The sequence below is a fragment of the Xyrauchen texanus genome, chromosome 46 (assembly GCF_025860055.1).
Source record: "Xyrauchen texanus isolate HMW12.3.18 chromosome 46, RBS_HiC_50CHRs, whole genome shotgun sequence".
In the NCBI taxonomy this organism is placed as follows: Eukaryota; Metazoa; Chordata; class Actinopteri; order Cypriniformes; family Catostomidae; genus Xyrauchen; species Xyrauchen texanus.
Window position 1 is genome coordinate 2550798 of NC_068321.1, and position 23251 is coordinate 2574048.

The window sequence follows — 23251 nt, forward strand, 5'->3', positions numbered from 1 at the left end:
ATAATTACAAAATGCCAGATAATAAAAACTGTCGGCAAATCAGTAAAAAGCACCTGGGATCCTGAGGCAGCTTCCAGGTCCAGGCTATAAAACCTCACAAAAGTTAGCGGCGAGGACCAACCTGCCGCATCAGAAACCTCCTGAAGGGAAACTCCTGATACGAGGGCTTTAGAGGCCGCCATACTTCGAGTAGAGTGAGCTCTGACCACCGAAGGGCACGGCTGGCCAGAGGACTCATATGCAAGCGAAATAGCCTCAGCTATCCACTTACTGATTAGATCTTCTCCACGGGGCAGCCCTGTGGACATAAGTGTCCAGTGCTCGCACTGGACACAAGAGATTCAGTTTTTCCTGGTCCGAAGATGTAAACGGAGGAGGACAGAATGCCTGCAGTACAATAACCACAGGCCTCAGCCTCAAGGTGCCACTGAAGGAAACGAATAATCAGGGGTCTCGACCCAAAGATGTCCTACCCACAGGGGCATGGAAAGCCGCAATGGCCGCCACGTAAACCTTTAAGGTAGAAGGACATGAACCTGATGTAAAACGATACTGGAGAAACTCAAGTACTGTGTTGACTGAACAGTTAACTGGATCTCGCTGATGCTGGTGACACCAAGACGTGAAAACTTTCCACTTAAGTGTATATAATTTCCTCGTGGCTGGAGCTCTGGAGCTAAGAATGGTCTCACCGACCTCAGTCGAGAGACCACTCTCTAAAAGTTGGGCCCCCTCAGAGGCCAAACCCATAGGTTCCAAATCTCCAGTCGGGGGTGAAATGTTGTGCCCCCTGCCTGAGACAGAAGGTCTCTCCTGACGGGTACCTCGAAAAGAGGGCCGTTGAGGAGATGAATTAGGTCCGCACACCAAATTCAACTCGGCCAGCGTGGAGCTACTAATAATAGACTTACTCCGTCCTGGCGGACTCTCTCCAGAACTCCTGGGGGCAGAGCAACAGGGGGAAATGCATACAGACGTAGCCTCGGCCACGTCTGTACCATAGCGTCCAACCCCAAGGGGGCTGGTTGCGTGAGGGAGAACCAAAGTGGACAGTGCGTCGTAAGCTGAGACGCAAACAGATCCACTTCTGCTTGGCCGTAAAATTCCCAAATGAGCTCCACTGCCTCAGGGTGGAGTCTCCATTCCCCTGGCCTCAGCACCTGCCTCGACAGGGTGTCTGCTCCTATATTCTGGTACCCTGGGATATACACTGCCCTCAGGGAGATTATTTTACCCAGGGACCACAAGAGGATCTGGTGCGCCAGTTTGCAGAGTGGAAGTGAGCACAGACCCCCCTGTCGATTTAAATAAGAGACCACCGATGTGTTGTCTGTACGGACAAGCACATGATGGCCCCTCAGATCTGGGAGGAAATGACTCAACGCATTGAAGACGGCCATCATCTCCAGGCAATGTATGCGCCAAGAGAGATGATGGTTCCTCCACAGACCCTGAGCTGAGCGGCCTTCCATTACCGCTCCCCAGCCGGTGAGAGAAGCGTCTGTCGAGATAGCAACTCGATGGCAAAGAGCTCCCAGCACCGGACCCTGGGACAGGAACCAATGTTTCCTCCATATAATCAAGGCGCGGATGCACCGCCGCGTGATCTTGATCATACGAAGTGGGTTCCCCCTCGGGGAGAACCCTCTGGTCCTGAGCCACCACTGCAAAGGTCTCATGTACAGCAGGCCAAAGGGGATCACATTGTATGCTGCTGCCGTGAGGCCTAACAGTCTCTCGAACTGTTTCACAGTGCGTGACTGGCCTAGCTTCAACTCTTTTGTGGCTGTGATGATAGCAGCTACACGAACAGGCGATAGTGTGGCCCGCATCGTGACTGAATCCCATACAACACCAAGGAAAGTGGTTCTCTGTAATGGAGAAAGCACACTCTTCTTGGCATTGAGTCTCAACCCCAATTTCTTCTTATGAGCGAGAACGACATCTCGATGCCGAACCGCTGACTGCTCTGATTCTGCCAGAATCAGCCAGTCGTCGATGTAGTTCAGAATGCGTATGCCCTGCAGCCTGAGCAGGGCCAGAGCTGTATCTACGCACTTCGTGAACGTGCGGGGTGACAGAGCTAGACCGTACTAAGGGTACCAGTCTCTCGAGACTGGCCTCTGGTGTTAAAGGAACAGCCACTCCGGCGACCTGAAGCATATTGGCAGGAAACAACCGAACTGACTGTTTTTGAACCCCCCTCAGCGGGCTCACGTCCGACGCAACGTCGAGTCGACATTGCGCCGTACTTCCGCTGGATACCACTGCGCCCGAAGCACCAAGGGTGGCGGGGTTGGCAGACTGGTCCCATGAGGACCCCGAAGTGGAGCGGGGACCGTATTCTGAGGTGTACACCGCTCCACCCTGTTAAAGGAACAGCCACTTCGGCGACCTGAAGCATATTGGCAGGAAACAACTGAACTGACTGTTTTTGGACCCCCCTCAGAGGGCTCACGTCCGACGCAACGTCGAGTCGACATTGCGCCGAACTTCCGCTGGATACCACTGCGCCCCAAAGCACCAAGGGTGGCGGGGTTGGCAGACTGGTCCCATGAGGACCCCGAAGTGGAGCGGGCACCGTATTCTGAGGTGTACACCACTCCACCCTGTTAAAGGAACAGCCACTTCAGCGACCTGAAGCATATTGGCAGGAAACAACCGAACTGACTGTTTTTGAACCCCCCTCAGAGGGATCACGTCCGACGCAACGTCGAGTCGACATTGCGCCGAACTTCCGCTGGATACCACTGCGCCCCGAAGCACCAAGGGTGGCGGGTTGGCAGACTGGTCCCATGAGGACCCTGAAGTGGAGCGGGCACCGTATTCTGAGGTGTACACCGCTCCACCCTGTTAAAGGAACAGCCACTTCGGTGACCTGAAGCATATTGGCAGGAAACAACCGAACTGACTGTTTTTGGACCCCCCTCAGAGGGCTCACATCCAACACAACGTCGAGTCGACATTGCGCCAAACTTCCGCTGGATACCACTGCGCCCCGAAGCACCAAGGGTGGTGGGGTTGGCAGACTGGTCCCATGAGGACCCCGAAGTGGAGCGGGCACCGTATTCTGAGGTGTACACCGCTCCACCTCAGTTGGGGCTGTCCTCGATGGTCTGACGTACATAGCATCAGGACCCTTTTTTATTTTTTTGAGCCGAAACCTTCTTAGCCGTAAGTACAGTCCTCAGATCCGGCTTAGACTTAGCCGACTTCGGCCGAGAGTGTTGGCTCGGTCCCCAAGATTTTGGGGGAGCACGAGACGCAACACTTATTTTCTGTTGCACACGGTGCGAGGAGCTTGGCTGGGGATGCTCACGCCCAGCATCCCCAGGGGGATGGACTCGGCGAGGAAGGAATTTTTTAAAAGCCTCAGATTGTTTTTTATTTTCTAGAAATCTTCAACAACCGTATTCACCGAGTCACCGAAGAGACCAGAGGGAGACACAGGGGCATCTAAAAGAAAAGCCCGCTCTTTATCTTTAATCTCTGCAAGATTTAACCAAAGATGTCTCTCAGTAGCTACGACGGCTGCCATAGACCGCCCAATAGCACGGGCGGTCTCCTTCGTAGCTCTGAGAGAAAGATCTGTAGCCCGACGAAGTTCTCGAATTTCGTCGGGACTAACTCCCTCACTCCTATCGATATCCCCCAGCAGATCTGCTTGATAGGCTTGGAGCATTGCCATCGTGTGCAGACAGGCTCTAGCTTGACCTGCTGCCGTATAAACCTTACCCACTAAATTGCATGTGGTTTTTAGTGGTTTATTCGGCAACACGGGATCCTTCAGGGACAATGCTGACCCAGGAGACAGATAGCTAGCGAGCGTCTATTCAGCTGGGGGCATCGACCCATAACCAAAATCTTTCAGCCCCTTTATATTTGAATATGTGTGAACATGGGGGTTAAAAAGACGAATATGGTTTATTCCATGATCTACATAGCTCACTATTTAGATCCGGAAAAATGGAAGGTCCCGGTTGAGATGAAACATTAGATGTGAGAAAACGCTCGTCTAAATTGCTTTTAGGATGAGTATCTCTTTTCTGCTGGCCAGTCAACATTTAATTTATTAACAGCATGAGTTATCACCTCAATAATCTCCTCATATGCTGGGGAGAGGGAGGCGAATCCTCTCCCCCTATTGTGTTAGTGTTTGTGTCACTCTCATAAACGCTCAGTAACTCCACCTCCTCAGAGCTAGAGCACCGAAGCATCGGGCTCTCTTCCCGGGCGGAAGAAGCCGCAGCGCGGGCTTCCGACACCGGCAAGAGAGCAATGGATCCCTCGGAGAGATCCATTTGCGAACCCCCAGTGAGCCGTCTCCGAGCTGCCTCGACAGCTGCAGGTCCAGAACCCTGAGGTTCGCGAGCCTGTCCATCATCCTCAAATGCGGACAGACGGGAGCGGAGCATGCGGAGCGGCAGACGCTCACAATGGTGACAGTCAGCCCCCTCGAAAGCTGACATCGCATGCTCCACTCCCAAACAAACTACACAAAGCTCATGTGTATCTCCACCCGTGATATAACGAGGGCAAGGAGAAGCACAGGCTTTAAATAGTTGTTTCGCCATAATATCAATATAAAGAGAGACAGACAACAATAAATAATACAGACAGTTTTGACACAGAGCGCTTTGCTGAGGCACAAAAGCTAATGCGAGTAACGCACCGGATGTGCTTATATCCTTTCCTGGTCATGACGTCACCCGCCCGTGGCGTTCATTCATTCCATCGGACTAGTTGACATACGTGCTTCAGGGGCGTTCACGCAAAGGCGTTCCCAAAGCGTCATCGACGCATCGCGAGTTCCCTCGTAAGGGAACTTATTTACAGCATGTGATGGAGATGGGTGCTTTCACCAACCCATCTGATTTTAAAACCTCAGTTATGAAGTATGCAAATACATGGTAAATGTTGTCTAAAACATTTATCAGCCTTAGAAGCTGTCTGGTTTAAATTCTACATTTACATATATTAATTTGGTAGATACTTTCATCAAACCACGGTCATCATTCAGTACAGTGCATTCAAGGTATATATTTTATACATAATCTCTCTTTTTAATCTCACTATAACAATCTATGATTTTTTGCATCGTGACACAAATCATGAATAAGAGCATGATATGTTTTTGATCAATCGACAAATTAATGTTCAGTGGCAAGAAAAAGTATGTGAACCCTTCGAAATTGAGTTTTCTGCACTGGTCATAAAATGTGATCTCATCTTCATCAAAGTCACAAGTTTAGACAAACACTATGTGCATAAGATAACAACACACAAACAATTATAATCTTTCATGTCTTTATTGAACATCTTTTAACAGGTAGAATTTGGTACTGCTTCTTTAATGGCACTTTTCCACTGCATGTTACGGTTCCAAAACAATAACACAACCGCTAGCTGTTAGCTACTAGCTCATTGTGCTGCATAAAGCAGTTGTGGCATGGTGATTTTACACAAGTGTAACAGTTAAATTGGCCTGGTTGTTTTAGAAGCAAGCTTCCAGTAGCTGGTCAACTAAATAAAGTGAAGCTTTCAAGCAGAATATAGAGTTAACATAACAAAACATACCATCCTCCATCGTGGATCAACGCCAGTCCAGGGCACTCTCCCTCCCATTGCTCGCCGATTTAGATAGTGTCCATTTGGTCAAACCACTTCCACTTTTCCTTAATAGTTTTAGTCACTTTTAAGTTTTTATAACTTTTCCCTACACTGTTGGTACCCGTGTTGGGCCAACAGCTGAGACATGTCCTGAGAGACTTTTTCGTTTCGCTCATCGCTAACGAGTGGACCGTCTGCACCTCGTTTATTGACCATGGCGTGGTTTTGCACACAGCCATTTCTTTTTACAATTAGAAAGTCGCATGAACAAATCATACTTTTATTGCTGTTGCTAACTTTAAAACTAGCAGGTTGAGGTCACATGTCGGAAATCCAGTGACGCTGGTAGTGACGATTCTCCCTGAACAATCAGGGATGTGCAGGATTTTTACGTCACATTTAGTATCGGCTCGGCTCGCTTGGAACCTCAACCGAGGTGGTACTAAAAAGTATCAGGTACCAGGTACTATCCACAGTGGAAACCCCCCCCAAAAAAGCGAGCAGAGTCGAGTTGTGCCGTGCAGTGGAAAAGCCCCATAAGAGCAGCGTGATCTTTACTGTTCTACTAGTGATCGCAAGCTGTGCACACGGCATGTCTGTGGGCCACAGGAGCTTTTCACATTTATGTTACTCTTTTTTAGATATTTTGTTTATTAAGTAACACTGTTGACAATGGAGTATTTGCTAACTGCAAATTTCATGTGATGCTGCAAATAAATTTTGGCACACCTGTGGAATGCCAGCCACATTGTGAGTCTCTGTATATCTCTGCTGCAACTAATTGGGCGAGCTATCCCCATTAAAAAGTGTGTAACAATCCCTTTAAACATTCACGGTGCTGTGGAAAAATGGAGGCTCAAATTCTATTTCACAATCATTCACTTTCTCTGTTCCTCTGTAGTGGAATGAGCTTCCAACCTTCACACGATCTGATGATACCATCTCAACATTCATGAACCAGCTGAAAACACATCTGCTCTGCGAGCACTTAACCAATCCACATTACATGCACTTACTCTTGAACTTAACCTGGACTTACTGTACACACACAAAAAATAAAGAAATAAAATAAAAAAAGCCATGTTGAAAGCTTGGCAGTACAACACTGTATATGTTGTTGAACTTTGTATGACATATTGCTTGCTATGTTCCTCATTTGTAAGTCACTTTGGATAAAAGTGTCTGCTAAATGACTCAATTTAAATGCAAATTAAAAAGTCAATGAACCCTTGGAATTAATAACTGGTCAATCCTACCTTGGAAGTGATAACATCAACCAAGTGTTTCCAGTAGCTGCAGATTAGACCTACACAACGTTCAGAAGGAATTCTGGATCATTCTTCCTGACAGAACTGCTTCAGCTCAGCCATATTCTTAGGATGTCTGGTGTGAACGGCTCTCTTGAAGGCATTCCACAGCATCTCTATTGGATTAAGGTCTGGGCTCTGTCTGGGCCACTCCAAAAGTAGATTTTCTTTTTTTGAAGCCATTCTGTAGTGCAGTGTTTCCCAACCTTTTGTCTTGCACGGCATACTTTTCATGACTTAAAGAATTCTACGGCACACTACTATCCCGCATAAGCTTACCATCGTCAATATATTTCCTTTTCAAGCACTTGTTCATGTTTTCTGTCTGTCTTCGTGGCGTGTTTACTTGTAATGTTTGGAATTTGGCTTTGCAAAATTTGGCACAGTGGTTGGGAAACACTGCTGTAGTGTCCTGCTGCATCAACAAACTTCTACTGAGCTTCAGCAGGCGCACAGCCACCCTGACATTATTCTGTAGGACATCTTTATAAACTTGGGAATTAATTTTTCTCTCGATGATGTCAAGTGGTCCAGGCCCTGAATCAGCAAATCATCCCCAAATCATGATGGTCCCTCGACCGTATTTCACCATTGAATGTTTTCATGTTGGTATGCAGTGCCCTTCTTACACCATACATAGTGCTGTTTGTTCTTCTCAAACTATTCAGTTCAAAAGTTATATCAGTCCATGAAACATTATCCCAGTTGCGTTGTGGAATGTCAAGGTAGTCTTAGGAAAACTTGCAATGTTTTTGTTGGAAAGGAGTGGTTTCCTTCATGGTGTCCTGCCATGGACACCATGGCTATTTAATGTTTTCCGTATAGTAGACTCATGAAAAGAGATGTTAACCAGTTTCATTCATTCCTTCAAGTTTTTAGCTGTCACTCTAGGGTTCTTTTTTACCTCACTGAGCATTCTCCAGTGTGCCATTTGAGTCATCTTGGCTGGATGGCCACTTATAGGGAGAGTAGGCACAATACTAAATCATCTCCATTAACAGACAATTTGTCCAACTGTAGACAGATGAATATCTAAGCTCTTTGATATAACTTTGTAACCATTTCCAGCTTTTTGCGAACCAAGCATTCTTGATCGTAAGTCTTCTGAGCTCTCTTTTTTGCGAGTCCACATCAGAAGATACTCCTTGTGAATAGCAAACTCAAAATGTTTGAGTGCTTTTTATAAGTCAAAGTATCTCTAACCCACACCTCCAGTCTTGTTTCATTAACTGAATGCCAGGTTTGCCAACTCCTGACTCTTATAAGCTTTTGTTGATGTCATTATCCTAGGGGCTCAATTTCCAACCTACACTGTGAATATTTGAATGATGTATTACATATGTACAAGCACAATACAATAATTTGTGTAATAACATAATATGTTATTAAACTAAAACATGTATGCTAAAATGCTCACACTATTTGGCAAGTATTGGATAAAAGTCACCCTTTTTATGCATGTAGCTGTAACTGCATATAAATGATTTAGAATGCATTTGTAAATGACTTATTAGTCATTAATGAACCCATTTATAAACCCTTAACAAAGGGAACATTAATGCAAAGTGTTACCACTATTTCTTGAAATGATTAATTAGTTATGTGCTGTTTTTGAACTTGTGTGTGTATTTCATAGCATTGATTTTATTGCTTCTACAGTGAATTCATATATGCCAATTGCTCATTGGAGGTGTTTGCCAAAGTAACATCACTATTATTACTTATATTTAGGGTTAATGATTTGAACAACCCTCTAAACCTATGTGGAACCGGTCCTGCTTGACCCGCTCCGAGCGGATGCAAACCAGTGTCAGCTGGCATGGGGAGGTGGGCGTGCTAATGAAGAGGCTAAAGGCTACAGCCTCTATTGTCAGTTGCTAATGCACCTCTTGAGGCCAGGGGAGTGAGGTTTACACATACCGCACAGCTATCATGTACCAGCTGGCTCCCTTTACATAAAACTTCAGCACATAAATTGTCCCACAGCTGTAAGAAAATATGGTATACAGGCTGATTTGTTTTTTGTTTGAGTGTGTGTTTATGGGTTCAAAGTGAAATCAAAATTGGAGTTTTGTGGCTTTTAGTCCATGTCTGTTAGCTTTAAATGAATCTATATGCTAGTGTCCTCCTGAAAGTTGACAAAATTAATTCTAGCAGATAGAAAATATGCAGTCTTTTCCTTCAGGGAAAGTGAACCAAAAGTATTGATGACGTCAAGGAAAGAAACTTGCACTTGTCACGCCATTTCACAGAGTCTTAAAGAGCTTTATGCTGCAATGAATTTTGAGTATATGTTTATTCATCCAAAATACAGTATGAGAGAATATCTTTTAATTCAGCTCTGCAAGTGTTTGTTGTTTGAACTCTTTCTATAATTTCCTCTTTTTTTGTATGTGTTTGGGCTCAAGCGAATCATAGCTTCTTATTTCATGATAACTTCATTCATAGGTTAGTAGTGGGTTATGGTTGGGTTATTGATTCAGCAGTCCTGGGGTAGGTCACTATACGAGAGGAATTCCATCACCCAGAGGTTCATGCACAGAAAACAAGGCACTTTCTCATCTGTCGCGCACTGATTTATAAACAAGCTTAACACTGGGTGTGTGTTACCATGACCTTGACAGAGACATGTGGGAGGGTTTTTAATTAAATGGTTTTGTGGAGTCATTTATCCATGTGCTACAGCAGATAACGTATTATGCTTCTTTACCACCGGATAATGTTACTCGTGCATGAAGAGTTTTGCTTTTTTGAATGAGAGGTTTTTCATTGCACTTCATAATAGTGAATAATGTACAATATAAATAGATGATTACAAAAAGCAGCAGTAACACATTGACTTTAATCCATGTAGGAAGACGATGGTGCAGGTTGACCAATCAGAAGAAAGGGGTGTATCAGGTCCACCCATATGTGCCAATGAAATATTCAAACCATATATTAGTGAAATCAAATAATCAAAACGAAGAGTGTTCATTGGCTATTTTTCCAGTTTCCTGTTTTTAATTTTCGAAATTATGAAAAACAAGTAATTATTTGTTTTTTAATAATGGTTTAGTAAACAAATAATGAAATAATAATAAATAAATATATATATTTTTTTTTTCGATTTATAATTCCTAATTGAATATGAAATGACCAAATGATACACAGATTTACTTTCATAGTAGTAATGACTTTCGTATTACATAAAATTCTTGAAAAGTCACTTTGATTCATATTTTTCATCCGAAAGTTATCTGCTGATCTGTTAAGCTTTGGAAAGATAGTGGAAAATTGTTTTATAAACTCAAAGACATGACTTACATGACTAGCATTATAAGCGGACTTCAGGAGTAAAATATATGGCTACAAAATTGTAAAATATTACCATTTAAAAGAAAGTAACTATACAGTGTTACCAAAACACATATTCTGTAACTGCATGTGACTACTGGAAACCAATAAACTGGATTTGGCACACAAGGCTTTGAAATCCAGTTAGTGAATCCTATCCTTACCTAACCTTGTGAGTCAATAACAGCTGAGTCTGACTCTGGAGTTATTTAATTTAGTAAATGTAATACAGCGGTTATCCTTTATGAGATCATGAATCCTTTGCAGTTGATAATGCAAGTGAGTTTTACTGCTATTGCATTACAGACTATTTGGATCAGATTTGGATTAAACTCATCTCTATTTTTGTCCCTCTCTTTCTCTCTACCTGCAGGTATGCACACAAGTATCAGTGAGATTTTGAAGGAGAAGACACTGAAGTCATCTCGCCGCAGTTTGCCATGTCTGGCACAGAGTCAAACACATCCTGAGAACCTCAATCACTTCCTGTCTGTGCCTCTTAGTCCTGAAACCAAGACGTACACAAACAGCGTCAGTGCCTCTTGCACACATATCAAACCTTCCCCTACAGGTGAGCGCCACCATAGGTACAGTACACCAGCAGATATGCCACACACACCTGGGGACAGTGTCACACAAAATCTTGTAAAACTGCTGCATTGCTGTAAGTGAAAGGACAGTATAAAATAAACTAATAATATACTGTTTTAAAGTCACATGACATGTTCTAAATTTCTTTGAAGTATGAATTGAATTAGATGAGAACTTGAAGAAAGAAAATATATATATATTTTTTATTATTGCAACAGAGACATATGGCAACAAAACGGCATAAGGTATACTCAATAATTTTTTTTCTCATTAAAAGTCAAACTCCTAAAGACATGAATTGTAGTTTTTCAATATATGATGGAAATCATGAGCACTCACATTAAAATGAAGACTCCAGTCATTGTTTTATTCTACATGGAGAGGGTCCACACATGGGGTGGCCATATTATAATCTCATGACTAGCTGAATACTACTCACTTAATCTCAGTAACCATCCTGTTATTTGACACTTTCACTCACTGATTAAAGTAATCATGTCTGACTGTGAATACTACATTTCTACAATGTCATCTGAAACTGAAAACTATTGATTTTAAATGATGCTGCAAAATTTACTGAGTGCATCTTAAACTTTTTAAATATGACGTTTAATATATTTGTAATTTTGCCACATTTTATATAATTTAAGCTACATTAATAAAAGGTGAAACTAAATATATATATATATATATATATATATATATATATATATATATATATATATTTCTTCAGTTAGCTTGCTAGCTAAAAAGTTTGGCAATTAGCCTAGAACGTGCCTGGCAATTAGTTTGCATATCCCTATGCAAGTTACTACACTACGAATGTTGGGAAATTTGGGAAACAGGCTGAATTTCTTTTTAAATAATTTCTTTCTTATCTTGAACACAATTTGTAATGACTGTTAGTACAGTATTTTGAATGAAGCGTTTGAATTTAAACAAGTCTTTTTAGTCCATGTCTTTTATTTTTAAATCCAACTGTATGCCAATATACTTTTAAAGTTATCACACGAATAATTCAAGAGATACACAGTCATACACATGTAATTATATAGTTCTAGCTTTAGTTAGCTTGCTAGCTTGGAAATTAGCTTAGAATGTGCTAGCTGATAGCTTAGCATATACTCTATGCAAGCTACTACACTACTTCTGTTTAGTATTTGTAAATGCCACTGCTACAATATGATGACCGGAAATAATGTTTTGATTCTGTAGAATGAGACATTGTAGACTTTGATATATTTTTGGACAGGAATTACAAACATCTACCTCTTGGGGTCCAAGCGGTATAGGGTTCTGCAGGGGGTGAAAGGATTTTGCATGACACTGGGGACAGGGACGAAGGAGTGTTTTCAGTTAGTTTATGATTTGCAAGCTAACCTGCTTAGCCTGCTAGTGCTAAAATAAAACTTCCTATCCAAGTTAACATCATGTTATCAAACTTTCGTAGAGTTTTGTGCTTTCAGTGTTAGATAATACCCAGTAATTTTCAGTTACTATATGGCATTTTCAACTGTTCAACCCATTAAACTTCTTAATGTGACATATTTCCAGTTAAACATGATATTAATGAGAAAAAAGGGTGGAGCTTGTTTTTTTTCCATGAGGAATTGTTTGGATGGTGAAAAGTGGTCTCTATTCCTGATTGTATATGTACAGTAAATCAACCAAAAGTCTAATTGATGTGTGTTTACATCTGGACAACTTATTTTTTAGATTGTTGGTTCATCTGCAATATGTTTATAAGACGTATATGTTATTATATACAAATATTTGTAAAGATGCATTTAAAATGCAATGCTTTCGAGATGAAACACTCTTAGAAGACATCTCTAAAATGTATGTGTGCCATCTGGTATATGACAGGTGGTTGAAAAATAGTAGGGCTTGGTGTCATCAGCTGAAAAGAAAAGTCTTTTCAAAAGTGTTGTTTATAATGTTATTAATTTTCAGTAAGACCAAGAATGTGTATAAAGAATGTAAATACTGTAGCTCAATACTGCTATAGTCAATGTCCATGTACTATACTATCTGCATAGAATTTCTGTTTAATTTACTAATAAAAACAACTGTATTTCATGCTCAGCTACAACAGGCTAGCACAAGAGGCTTTTTGATCAGGCATGCAAACAGCTTCTCCAAGGGGGGCTTGGATTTGTCTTGATTCAAGCCATGGGCCTTTAAAAATCATTGTCATAAAAGAAATCGAATTTCTGCCAACACAAAATTAGTGCTTTCATCCCCAGTATGTGGCACTTTATCGCCTCATCTCTCTATGTCTCTGTGCATTGAGATAGCTGCTGACTGCTGCAGACATTAACCCTCATTAGCTCTACAGGTGTTTAGACATGCACGTTCCAAGTGCTGCTCACAGGGTTCTTAGAGAAAACGCTGTAATCATTTTCAAGTGCTGACAATGCTAGAAACCCTCCAAAGAACAGCAGTACATTCTCCCTTGAGTTCAGAACCACCCACTAATGGCCATCATTTTTAACGACCCTCCTGCCAGCAGATCTTTTAGCAAATGCATCTGACCTGATGAGGTCAACACAATGGCAGAATAGATAATTGATAATGAGGCAGTTCTGTCTAAGCTAGATAATTTTCATAGTTGACTGAAATAGACTGTTGGAATTTTTGGCTTTAGTACTCGCTCATGCAAAGTTAAGGTCTACCTGTTGCAATGACTGTACCAAGGACAATGGGACAACAGGACTGTTTACCCAGAGACAGCAAATAGTCAGGTTTCAATCCAAGTTGGGAATTTAATGTATGTCAATAATCAGAATTTTACAAAAACATTTAGCTAATAAAGCAGTATTTCCATCCCATGTGTTCAAAAGCAAAAAGGGAAAGCAACCGAGTCCGTAATTAAACCCGAATTAACATCGGCTTGGCTTTTCAGATGTGTACAACTCCGAGATCTGATAGGATTTAAAAGTGACCCAGAGATGGCTTTTTTCTTACTCAACAGGTAATCTAATTTATTTGTATGGTTTATGTACAGTTGTGTAATCACACACACACACACGTCTGTGTATATGTAGTGAATTACAAAAGCTATACTGTAATTGGTGCAGAATTTTTCACTTGCTAGCACACATGTGTATTTTTCTTCATAACGGCAAGCATTTATATAAATAAATCCTTTAGTCCTAGGTCAAGGTCATGTGAGTCTTGAAATTATGTTGACCACTGGTTGGTAACAATGGCAATCTATAAATGAGTTACTACCGTGGTCTATTTGGCCAGAATATCCTGCAGTTATAAAAACTTTACAACGTTTGACCATATCATACTCTCAACCATTGTGTCTAATGTTAACGAACGTTGCCGTCGTTTGTCATTGCCATTGTTATTTATTTGTTAATTTGCACTGATAAGATGTCCTGTATTCATGTGTACACCAGTGCCTCAAACCACATTCATCCGCGCAGAGGAGTAGAGCCGAAGCACATTTTACGTCATTACCAAAACAATGTTCTACCGCAAGACGTATGCAGTTCTATTTTTTAACCACCAGAGGGACGAAATCTACAGTACTTATTGTAGCTTTAAGTTGTAGTCACTGTGGAAGCCACTGTTACACTCTATCCTTTTTTGGTAAACTGAATATATTACTTAGTGTTTAAGTGTGCAGACAAAGAGCTCTGACGAACATCATGTTTGCTAGCGTTCAGCAGCAGATGCCTTATGTCTGGGAGCGAAGGGGTGTCATACAGTTCTGGAAGGTAAAGGTAGCCAATCTTTTTGATGACAGTCTTTAGCTCTATCATCTCAGAATGACCAGAGCAACATTTCAGCTCAAGTTTTTGTGCATTTTGCAACATTTGTGTATAGAAACCAAACAAGTGATGATTTAGATCTAAAGGGTCAAGGTTTGGCTGCTTGGCACTGTCCAGGTCCTGCTGGTATCTACGCCATTCTTTGGGGAAAAGGGTTTCCCTCTTCTTTTACAACTGTGTATTCTGACTAAATTGTTTTGCAAGCAATTTATATGCTAGATCAGGGTCAGCAAACAAATTATTTTTTTGGATTTTCCTGGTCACGATGTGGGCTTATGTTTTCTCTTTTAATCGTTTAATGAAATTCTGAGTGTGACCATGGTTTAAAGAGGGTTTAACTGTATGCTGGGTTGGATATCTCAAGGATTATTAGTGGTATCACGTGTTGTACTGAAAGCAAAAAGAAACAAATGGAACACGGAATTTAGGATGTCATCTGTGCAGCCTGAACGAAGCAAAGTGGGTGCTTTTACTCATGCGAATAACCGAAAGTGAAGCGCTGCTTGCTCGTGATGCGCCAGTTTTTTTCACGCGCTGCACGAATCTGTTGGGTATACTGCAGTCTCATCACATTTTAACTTTTTGTTTAACTTCCCATGCAGCTCATGGAAATACACTGCGTGATCTTGGGAAAGGATTACATAAAGATGTAGACTGGAATGCATGTGCGGAAGTTATATAAATAAAATAGTCTACTCCTTTATCCCTGTTGCTGGCACGCGAGTGATTACCCCTCCACTTGCCAATGCTGGCATGCGGCCATAGCTTGCCGTCCCCTGTGCTAGATTGTGATGGATTCCGTGATGTGCAAATGAATGTTCTATAAACCTTGACCTTGTACATTGCCACAATCAACTTGTACAACTAGGCATATCTCTTTTACTACCATAGAGGACAGAAGAGAACAGAGTATTTAAGTAAGAAGACCCTGAGATGGTCCTAAATGTTAGCGTCAGAACCTTGAAATTGAAATGGGTGACTAGAGGCAGCCAATGAATCAAAAACGGACCTAGCAGTCTGTGTGGTTTTTGAGCCTAGCCATAGAGTGATGTTGTGGTTCATTGATTGGTTGGCTTGAATAACAAGAAGTTCAGTCTTTGCAATGTTCAGCTTTGGATTGCATTCCTTCATTCAGTTCGAGATATCTGAAAGTCAGACAGGGTTATGAGCTGAGATTGTGGGGTCATCAGGCTTGAATGACTTGAGCTCTGTATTGTCTGTGTAGCAGTGATAAAAGAAGCAATAAGACTCTCATTTAATTACAATTAAATTAAATTGTACACATCCAGAAGTGGAAAAGGACAAAGCACTGAACCTTGAGGCACTACAGTCGAACACTGATTTGATTTAGTCACCCCTCTCCTCAACAAAGCTGGACTGGATTCAAACCAGCAAAGAGCAGTACCAGTGACACCCATTTCTGAGATGGTTGATCAGAGAAACTGATGATTTGCTGTGTCAAAGGTCAAGCAGTATGAGGATGGAAGATCTTGTTGTACTGTAGCTTTGGACAGTGGTAGAGCTTCTGTGGCAACTCCACTTGGAGCCCAACCCTTGCAAAAATTGTTTGCATAAAATGTGGCAATAATGGACCATTTGCTTCAATGGAAAACCTGGGGCATCAATGAAAAGTTTTGTACAAAGTGAATTTGCATATGAAATTTGCAGCCTGTTTGCCACAGTGGATTCAAGAACTTTAGATTTGTGTAAGGTAAGGATTTGAACTGTCAACCCACATGTAGCGAGTGTGTCTTTATCCTAAAAGGCTTTAGTGTTTCTCTTTGTCTCTCTTGAACAGACACAGGTCAGGATGTCTACATGGAAGAGAGGGAGGTGGGGGATTTTGTGCCTAAAAAGGATGAGACGCTGCTTGTCCAGCAGAAGCCCATGTCTAGAGGAAAACTAGAGGCTCGTGCAGACTCCATAAAGGTACATCTCTCTTCCTGACCACATATACCTGCTAGCATATTACCAGCCAAATTCATATGCTTTGCCCTCTGTCCTTATAGAGGCAAAAAAATGACACAAGATCCGTGCTGGATAATGAATTTATTATCAGTGGAGATATAGTCAGTCCATCGGCACTCTAAATACCTCAATTAAAAATTTGATGAAATATGTAACTAATCTCACTTGTTTTCAGGTAAACAAACTTGTAAACCCGTCACGATTAATGTTTCGAGATGGGAAGAAACGCATCGACTACATATTAGTGTACAAGAAATCCAGTACTCAGGTGGAGAAGAGATGTACGTTTGAGAGAAACCTGCGAGCAGAAGGTCTGATGTTGGAGAAAGAGGTACATAATGACCTTTTCCTTCTGACCCTAGCAAGCAGCAGTAATTTTAGAGTCTATTGTTGGGTTCGTTATTTTTTTGGTCCTAAAGGAAAGAATATTCTTTGAGTTCTCTTGACAGTTCCAGGAGGAAATTGAGATGATGTCTTTCAGTGTGATGATGATATTGTCATCACAAGAACTTGCATATCTTAAACACACACAGAGAGTATCCTAGTGTGTGTGTGTGTGTGTGTGTGTGTGTGTGTGTGTGTGTGAAGTCAGGTACATTTTATTTGTATAGTGCTTTTCACAACACACATCGTTTCTAAACAGCTTTACAGGAAATCATGCATTCCAAAAATGAAACTGTAATATCTATAAAGTCTTGTATAGACAGATTAAATATGATTGTAAATTGTTTAAAATTTTTTAATAAATAATCATTGTATTTAGAAACCCAGTGAGCAAGCTGAAGGTGACTGTGGCAAGGAACAGAAAACTCCATAAGATGTTGATTAATGGAGAAAAATAATCTTTGGAGAAACCAGACCTACTTTGGGTGCCAGTTCCCCTCTGGCTAACATCATGAATATAATACCAATATTAGTTATTTATGTGCAGTGCAAGTCATGGTTTTAAATTTGTAAACTAAGCGTTAAGGTCCATTGTTTAAAAAAATAAATAAAAATAAATAAATAAATAAATAATAATAATAATTATATATATATATTATATATTATCTTTGAAGTCCATCCTGGATTAGCTGCAGAAGTTCACATTGTCACATTGTCCTTTGTTAGTTGACTGATGAAGGCATTTGCTGGCAATTCAATTATAGTCTATATATTCCATTTTGAGAGTGTAGTCCATCAATAGTCAAGAGATTAAGGGGGTGCATCGCGGTTCAACCAGCTGGTGATTTTGTTGAGGTTCGGTGGGGTCCATCCTAAATCAAAGATTTCAGGCAGTGGCAAATGAAGTATACGATGTCTTACAGTTGAAGTTGGCATCAGTTCATCCCCTGAAGTCCATTGTAAAAGACTGAAGTGATGTTTGGCTAGTACCGGCTGGAGTCTGTCGTCATCTTTCCGCTACATGTAGCAGTGGATTCCGACACTAAGCAGGAACGGAGCTGGATCTGGCTGGCTCTGAATATGAATCCCAAGCTTGAGACATGGAAACAAAAAAATCTATATTAGCATAGATGCCATTCAATTTTATGCAGAGTTATAGATCATGATATATATTTCTGGTTCCGGCAGACCTAACTAAAACTAATTGTGGGTTGGAGGATATATTAGGTGTATGCCTGGCTAAATAGATGAGTCTTTTGTCTAGACCTAAACTGAGGGAGTGTGTCTGCATCTTGAACAGTGTTAGGGAGACTATTCCATAGTTTAGGAGCAAATATGAAAAGGATCTACCTCCTTTTGTGGATTTTGATATTCTAGGATCTATTAACAGGCCAGAATTTTGTGATCGTAATGAACGTGATGGAATATAGCGTGGTAGAAGATCACTTAAGTACTGCGGAGCTAGACCATTCAAAGCTTTGTATGTAGTTAACAGAATTAAAAAATTAATACGAAATTTAACTGGTAGCCAATGTCACGATAATAGAATGGGGCTAATATGATCATATTTCTAGGTTCTATTCAGTACTCTGGCAGCTGCATTTTGAAGATATTCATTTTGAAGTTTATTTATTGAACTTGCTGGACATCCTCCCAGTAATTGATTACAATAATCTAGTCTTGTGTGTGTGTGTGTGTGTGTGTGTGTGTGTGTGCGCGCGTGTGCGCATCTTTTCTATGGTAACTCATTATCTATAATAAGTCTGGCATCTACACTGTTGAGCCAAAACATTATGACCACCTGCCTAATACGCTGTTGGTTCCTTCGCATGCCACCAAAACAGCACTGACCTGCCGAAGCTTAGAATCTACAAGATCCCTGAAGGTTTCCTGTGGTATCTGGCACCAAGACATTAGCAGCAGATCCTTCAAATCCTGTAAAAATGTTTTGGTTTTGTTGGTCCAGCACATCCCACAAATGCTCAATTGGACTGAGATCTGGGGAATTTGGCGGACAGGGTAACACCCTGAACTCTTTATCATGCTCCTCAAACCATTCCCGAACAATGTGTACAGTGTGGCGGGGTGCATTATCCTGCTGAAATAGGCCACTGCCATCAGGAAATACCATTGCCATGAAGGGGTGTACCTGGTCTGCAACAATGTTTAGGTAGGTGGCACATTTCAAACTGATGTCCATATGAATGGATCAGAGTTTCCCAGCAGAACATTGCCCAGAGCATCACACTACCTCCACTAGATTGTCTTCTTCCCATAGTGCATCTTGGTGCCATCACTTTCCCAAGTAAATGCTGCCCATGTACATGGCCGTCCACATGATGTAAAAGAAAACAGGACTCATCGGACCAGACAACGTTCTTCCACTTCTCCAAGGTCCATTTCTGATGTTAGCATACCCATTGTAGGGGCTTTCGATGGTGGACAGGAGTCATCATGGGCACTCTGACTATGCACCCCATACGCATTAGGGTGTGATACAATGTGTATTGTGACACATTTCTCCAATAACCATCTTTAACATTTTCTGTGACTTGTGCCACAGTAAACCTTCTGTTGCTTTGGACCAGATGGGATAGCCCTTGCACATTGATGAGCCTTGGGTGCCAAACATCCTGTCTCCGTTTTGTGGTTTGGCCCTCCTCGGACCACTGTCAGTAGGTACTCACCACTGCTGAATGAGAGCACCCACAAGCCTTGCCGTTTCAGAGATGCTCTGATCCAGTCGTCTGGCCATAACGATTTGGCCCTTTTCAAGGTCGCTCAGGTCTTTACTCCAGCCAATTTCTCCTGTATTCAACACATTGACAATGAGAACTGATTGTTTGTTTACCATCTAATCTACCCAGACCTTGACATTTGACCTTTTTAGGAGATGAACAACATTATTCACTTTATTTCACTGGTCATAATCTTTTGCCTAATCAGTGTATATCAGTAGCTGAACACTAACTCCTGCAGTGGTATGCAGATCTGTCATACCACTTTTATAGTATCTTTGTCATTAGTTCTACTATTTCTGACCTCTGCATCTCTTTCGTAGGTGTACTTGTAATAAGTAGATCATAAGTGTTCCTTATCATAAGTGTTACCTTACAATGTCCAACTAAATATCATATGTGCATGATTCATGTAATATGTTTACATATTTTCACGATGTTTTCATTAAACAATACAGATACATAACTCTGTTACAGTCTGTCAAAATGTTTAATAAATGGTTACAGATTTACTCTAATCAGGGCTATCTAGTCTAATAACAAGTGTTGGTTTGTAATTACTTGTCTGTAATACTTATAATGCATAAAATGAAAACATTTCATTTTATTAATTTATTTTGATTGTTTGATGCATTATAGTAGGACAAGACATGTGAGGTGTTTGATATGTGACTGTATGTAATGTCATACTGGCTCTCTACAAAGAACATGGGTACTTTATAAAAAGTAATGGGACATAAATTTAAATCTATTCATGTCAGTCTTATGTCGGTCAAATTTTGTATGTTATACATGTAATTTACACAACAGCCACTATTAAGTAGGTGTATGCATAATTATATGGATCCACACAAATGGAAAGAAAAGAGAGAAATTATGTTTTAGGATGGTTTATTTTTAAATGAAGTAATTGCTCCGAAATGCTCGACTTTTTCAAAGGACTTTCTTGGGGGTTTTTTCTGTGGGAATATTCATATTTAAATAACACTAAAGTTGACTTTTTGCTTCTTTTGACGTGGCAGGAAGTTCTTGTTCAATGGATGTTCATATCTGAACACAGTCTGCTTATAAAGCTGTCCTCAGTCTGCAGAATGATTATAAAAGCACTGAATTGATCTCATCTTGATTGATTATATGCCCCTCTATGGCCGTGATTGCTCTGTACTGATAATGATTTTTGTCATTCATTTATACAGCCTTCATTAACCAACAGTGATATCATGTTTGTGAAGATTCATGCACCGTGGGACACGCTGTGTAAATATGCAGAGCAGATGAACATCAGAATGCCTTTCAGGTAAAGCACTGCTCACACACACACACACACACACACACAACTTACTAACACTGCTCTAAAAAACACATGCCTTTGTACTTTAATATTTATGATGTAGTCATTGTGGACTCTTGTGTAAATGCAAGACTACTTACTTGTTTTTCGACAATATTAACTATGAATTACATTATTTCTGATAGTAGGAAGGCTAGCTGACGAGCACAAGGCTCCTATCATTAAATCACACTTCAACAGCACAGGAGTGGTAGCAGTTGTTAGACAGGGAAAATGGTGACATAAAACATCAGTTTGTATGTTAACCAACTCTCTATGAGCAGATCAACACAATAGTTTAACCTCACAGGTCCATAAATATAGCACTTGAATTGCTGTGATTCACCTAGTACTCAAAATCACACAGAGCCAGAGAAGAGGTTAGATGAAACAAAAATACTACTCAAAATAGCTCAAGGCTAAACATAATGCAACCAAACAAATAAAGACAAACATCTACAAACAAAGCAGCAGCATCAGAGAATGTTGCCCCGCAGGCTTAATCAGATGAGAGGTTTCCTAAAACACCCGATTATTCTGCGGGGAATGTTTCCCCGGCGGATCAAGCAGCAAGAGGTTTCCTAAAACCCCAGTTGTTCTTCCTACAATGTAAACAAAATCATTTTTACAACATAACTATTTTAAAATACGCCTAAATAGCGAAAGTTCCACATACATTCATGTGGTAGTTCCAACTGTAGATACAAATCGCACACCTACGCAAATAACAAAAAGGCATCAATAAGCCAATAAAACTCAGCAGTGGAGGATGAATTTTGAAGGGAGAATGTTGAGGGGCGATCATTGAGGGAATGACAGCCACCAGCTGACCGCAGCTATAAACAGTCTTTACCGAAACTAATCTACAAAAATAAACAAACCGGTTACCTCAAAGCATATTAGAGTTAGCTAGTTAGCCAAACAAACATACCTCCAAAGCGGAAGGGATCAAAACCAGAATGGGCGGTCCTCAGACCAAACAGACCTGACACACAAGCAGTGCCCTACGGTTCTATTTTATAGGATCCCTAAAGGCCTATGATTGGACAACCAATGCACCCAGAGGTGTGGTACAATGATTAAAAAAAAATAACTGTGCAATGCTCACCGTTTGTCACACTGCATCAGTATCATTAGAAATAATTTTATACTATACTATACTATACTATACTATACTATACTATACATTACTGGACTAGACTATACAATCCAATTCTATAGTGTATATTCACAGTGTTGTGGAAAATGTAAGTGAACCCTTGGATTTATTAAGTGATCTATCCTCCTTTGGCAGCAATAACCTCAACCAAGCATTTCTGGTAGCTGCGGATCAGAATTGCACAACATTCAGAAGGAATCTTAGATCATTCTTCCTTACAGAACTGCTTCAACTCAGCCATATTCTTAGGATATCTGGTGTCAACGGCTCTCTTGAGGTCCTTTCACAGCATCTGTATTGGGTTAAGGTCTGGGCTCTGAATGGTCCACCCCAAAAGTTGGATTTTCTTTTTTTTTTAAGCCATTCTGTTGTGGATTTACTTCTATGTTTAGGGTCATTGTGCTGCTTCATCACCAAACTTCTTCTGAGCTTCAGCTGGTGCATTATCCTGTAGGACATCTTCATAAACTTTGGAATTAATGTTTCCCTTGGTGATTGCAAGTGGTCCAGGCCCTGATGCAGCAAAGCAGCCCCAAATCATGATGCTCCCTCTACTGTACTTTTCCGTTGGGATGATGTTTTCATGTTGGTGTGCAGTGCCCTTTTTACACCATACATAGTGCTGCGTATTCTTCAAACATAGCTTCATCAGTCCACAAAGCATTTTCCCAGTTGTGTTGTGGAGTGTCAAGGTCATCTTTGGAAAACTTCAGGGGCACAGCAATGTTTTTGTTGGAAAACAGCAGCTTCCTTTGTGGTGTCCTTCCATGGACACCGTGCCTGTTTAATGTTTTCCATATAGTATACTCATGAACCAGTTCCAATCAATCCTTCAAGTCTTTAGCTGTCTTTCTAGGGTACTTTTTACCTCCGTGAGCATTCTGTGGTGTGCCCTTAAGTCATCTTGGCTTGACGGCCACTTCTAGGGAGAATAGCCACAGTACTAAATCATCTCCATTTATAGACAAATATTAATCTGTCCACAGTTAGACAAGCTAAACTCTTCGAGGTAACTTTTTACAGCTTCATACATAGCAACAATT

At 41.1% G+C, this 23251-nt stretch overlaps 1 protein-coding gene across 2 annotated transcripts in view; it reads left to right on the forward strand.

Moving 5' to 3' along the window:
- LOC127638653 (anoctamin-3-like) overlaps positions 1-23251 on the forward strand; it is a 208802-nt gene that overhangs the window by 65088 nt on the left and 120463 nt on the right. For both annotated transcript variants that reach the window (XR_007969884.1, XM_052120275.1), the window contains exons 2-5: positions 10627-10824; positions 16428-16558; positions 16773-16928; positions 20916-21016. Coding sequence is in view for 1 of the 2 variants with exons in the window: in XM_052120275.1 (XP_051976235.1) it covers positions 10627-10824; positions 16428-16558; positions 16773-16928; positions 20916-21016 (586 nt within the window). In the remaining variant the exon portion in view is untranslated. The remainder of the gene's footprint in view (positions 1-10626; positions 10825-16427; positions 16559-16772; positions 16929-20915; positions 21017-23251) is intronic.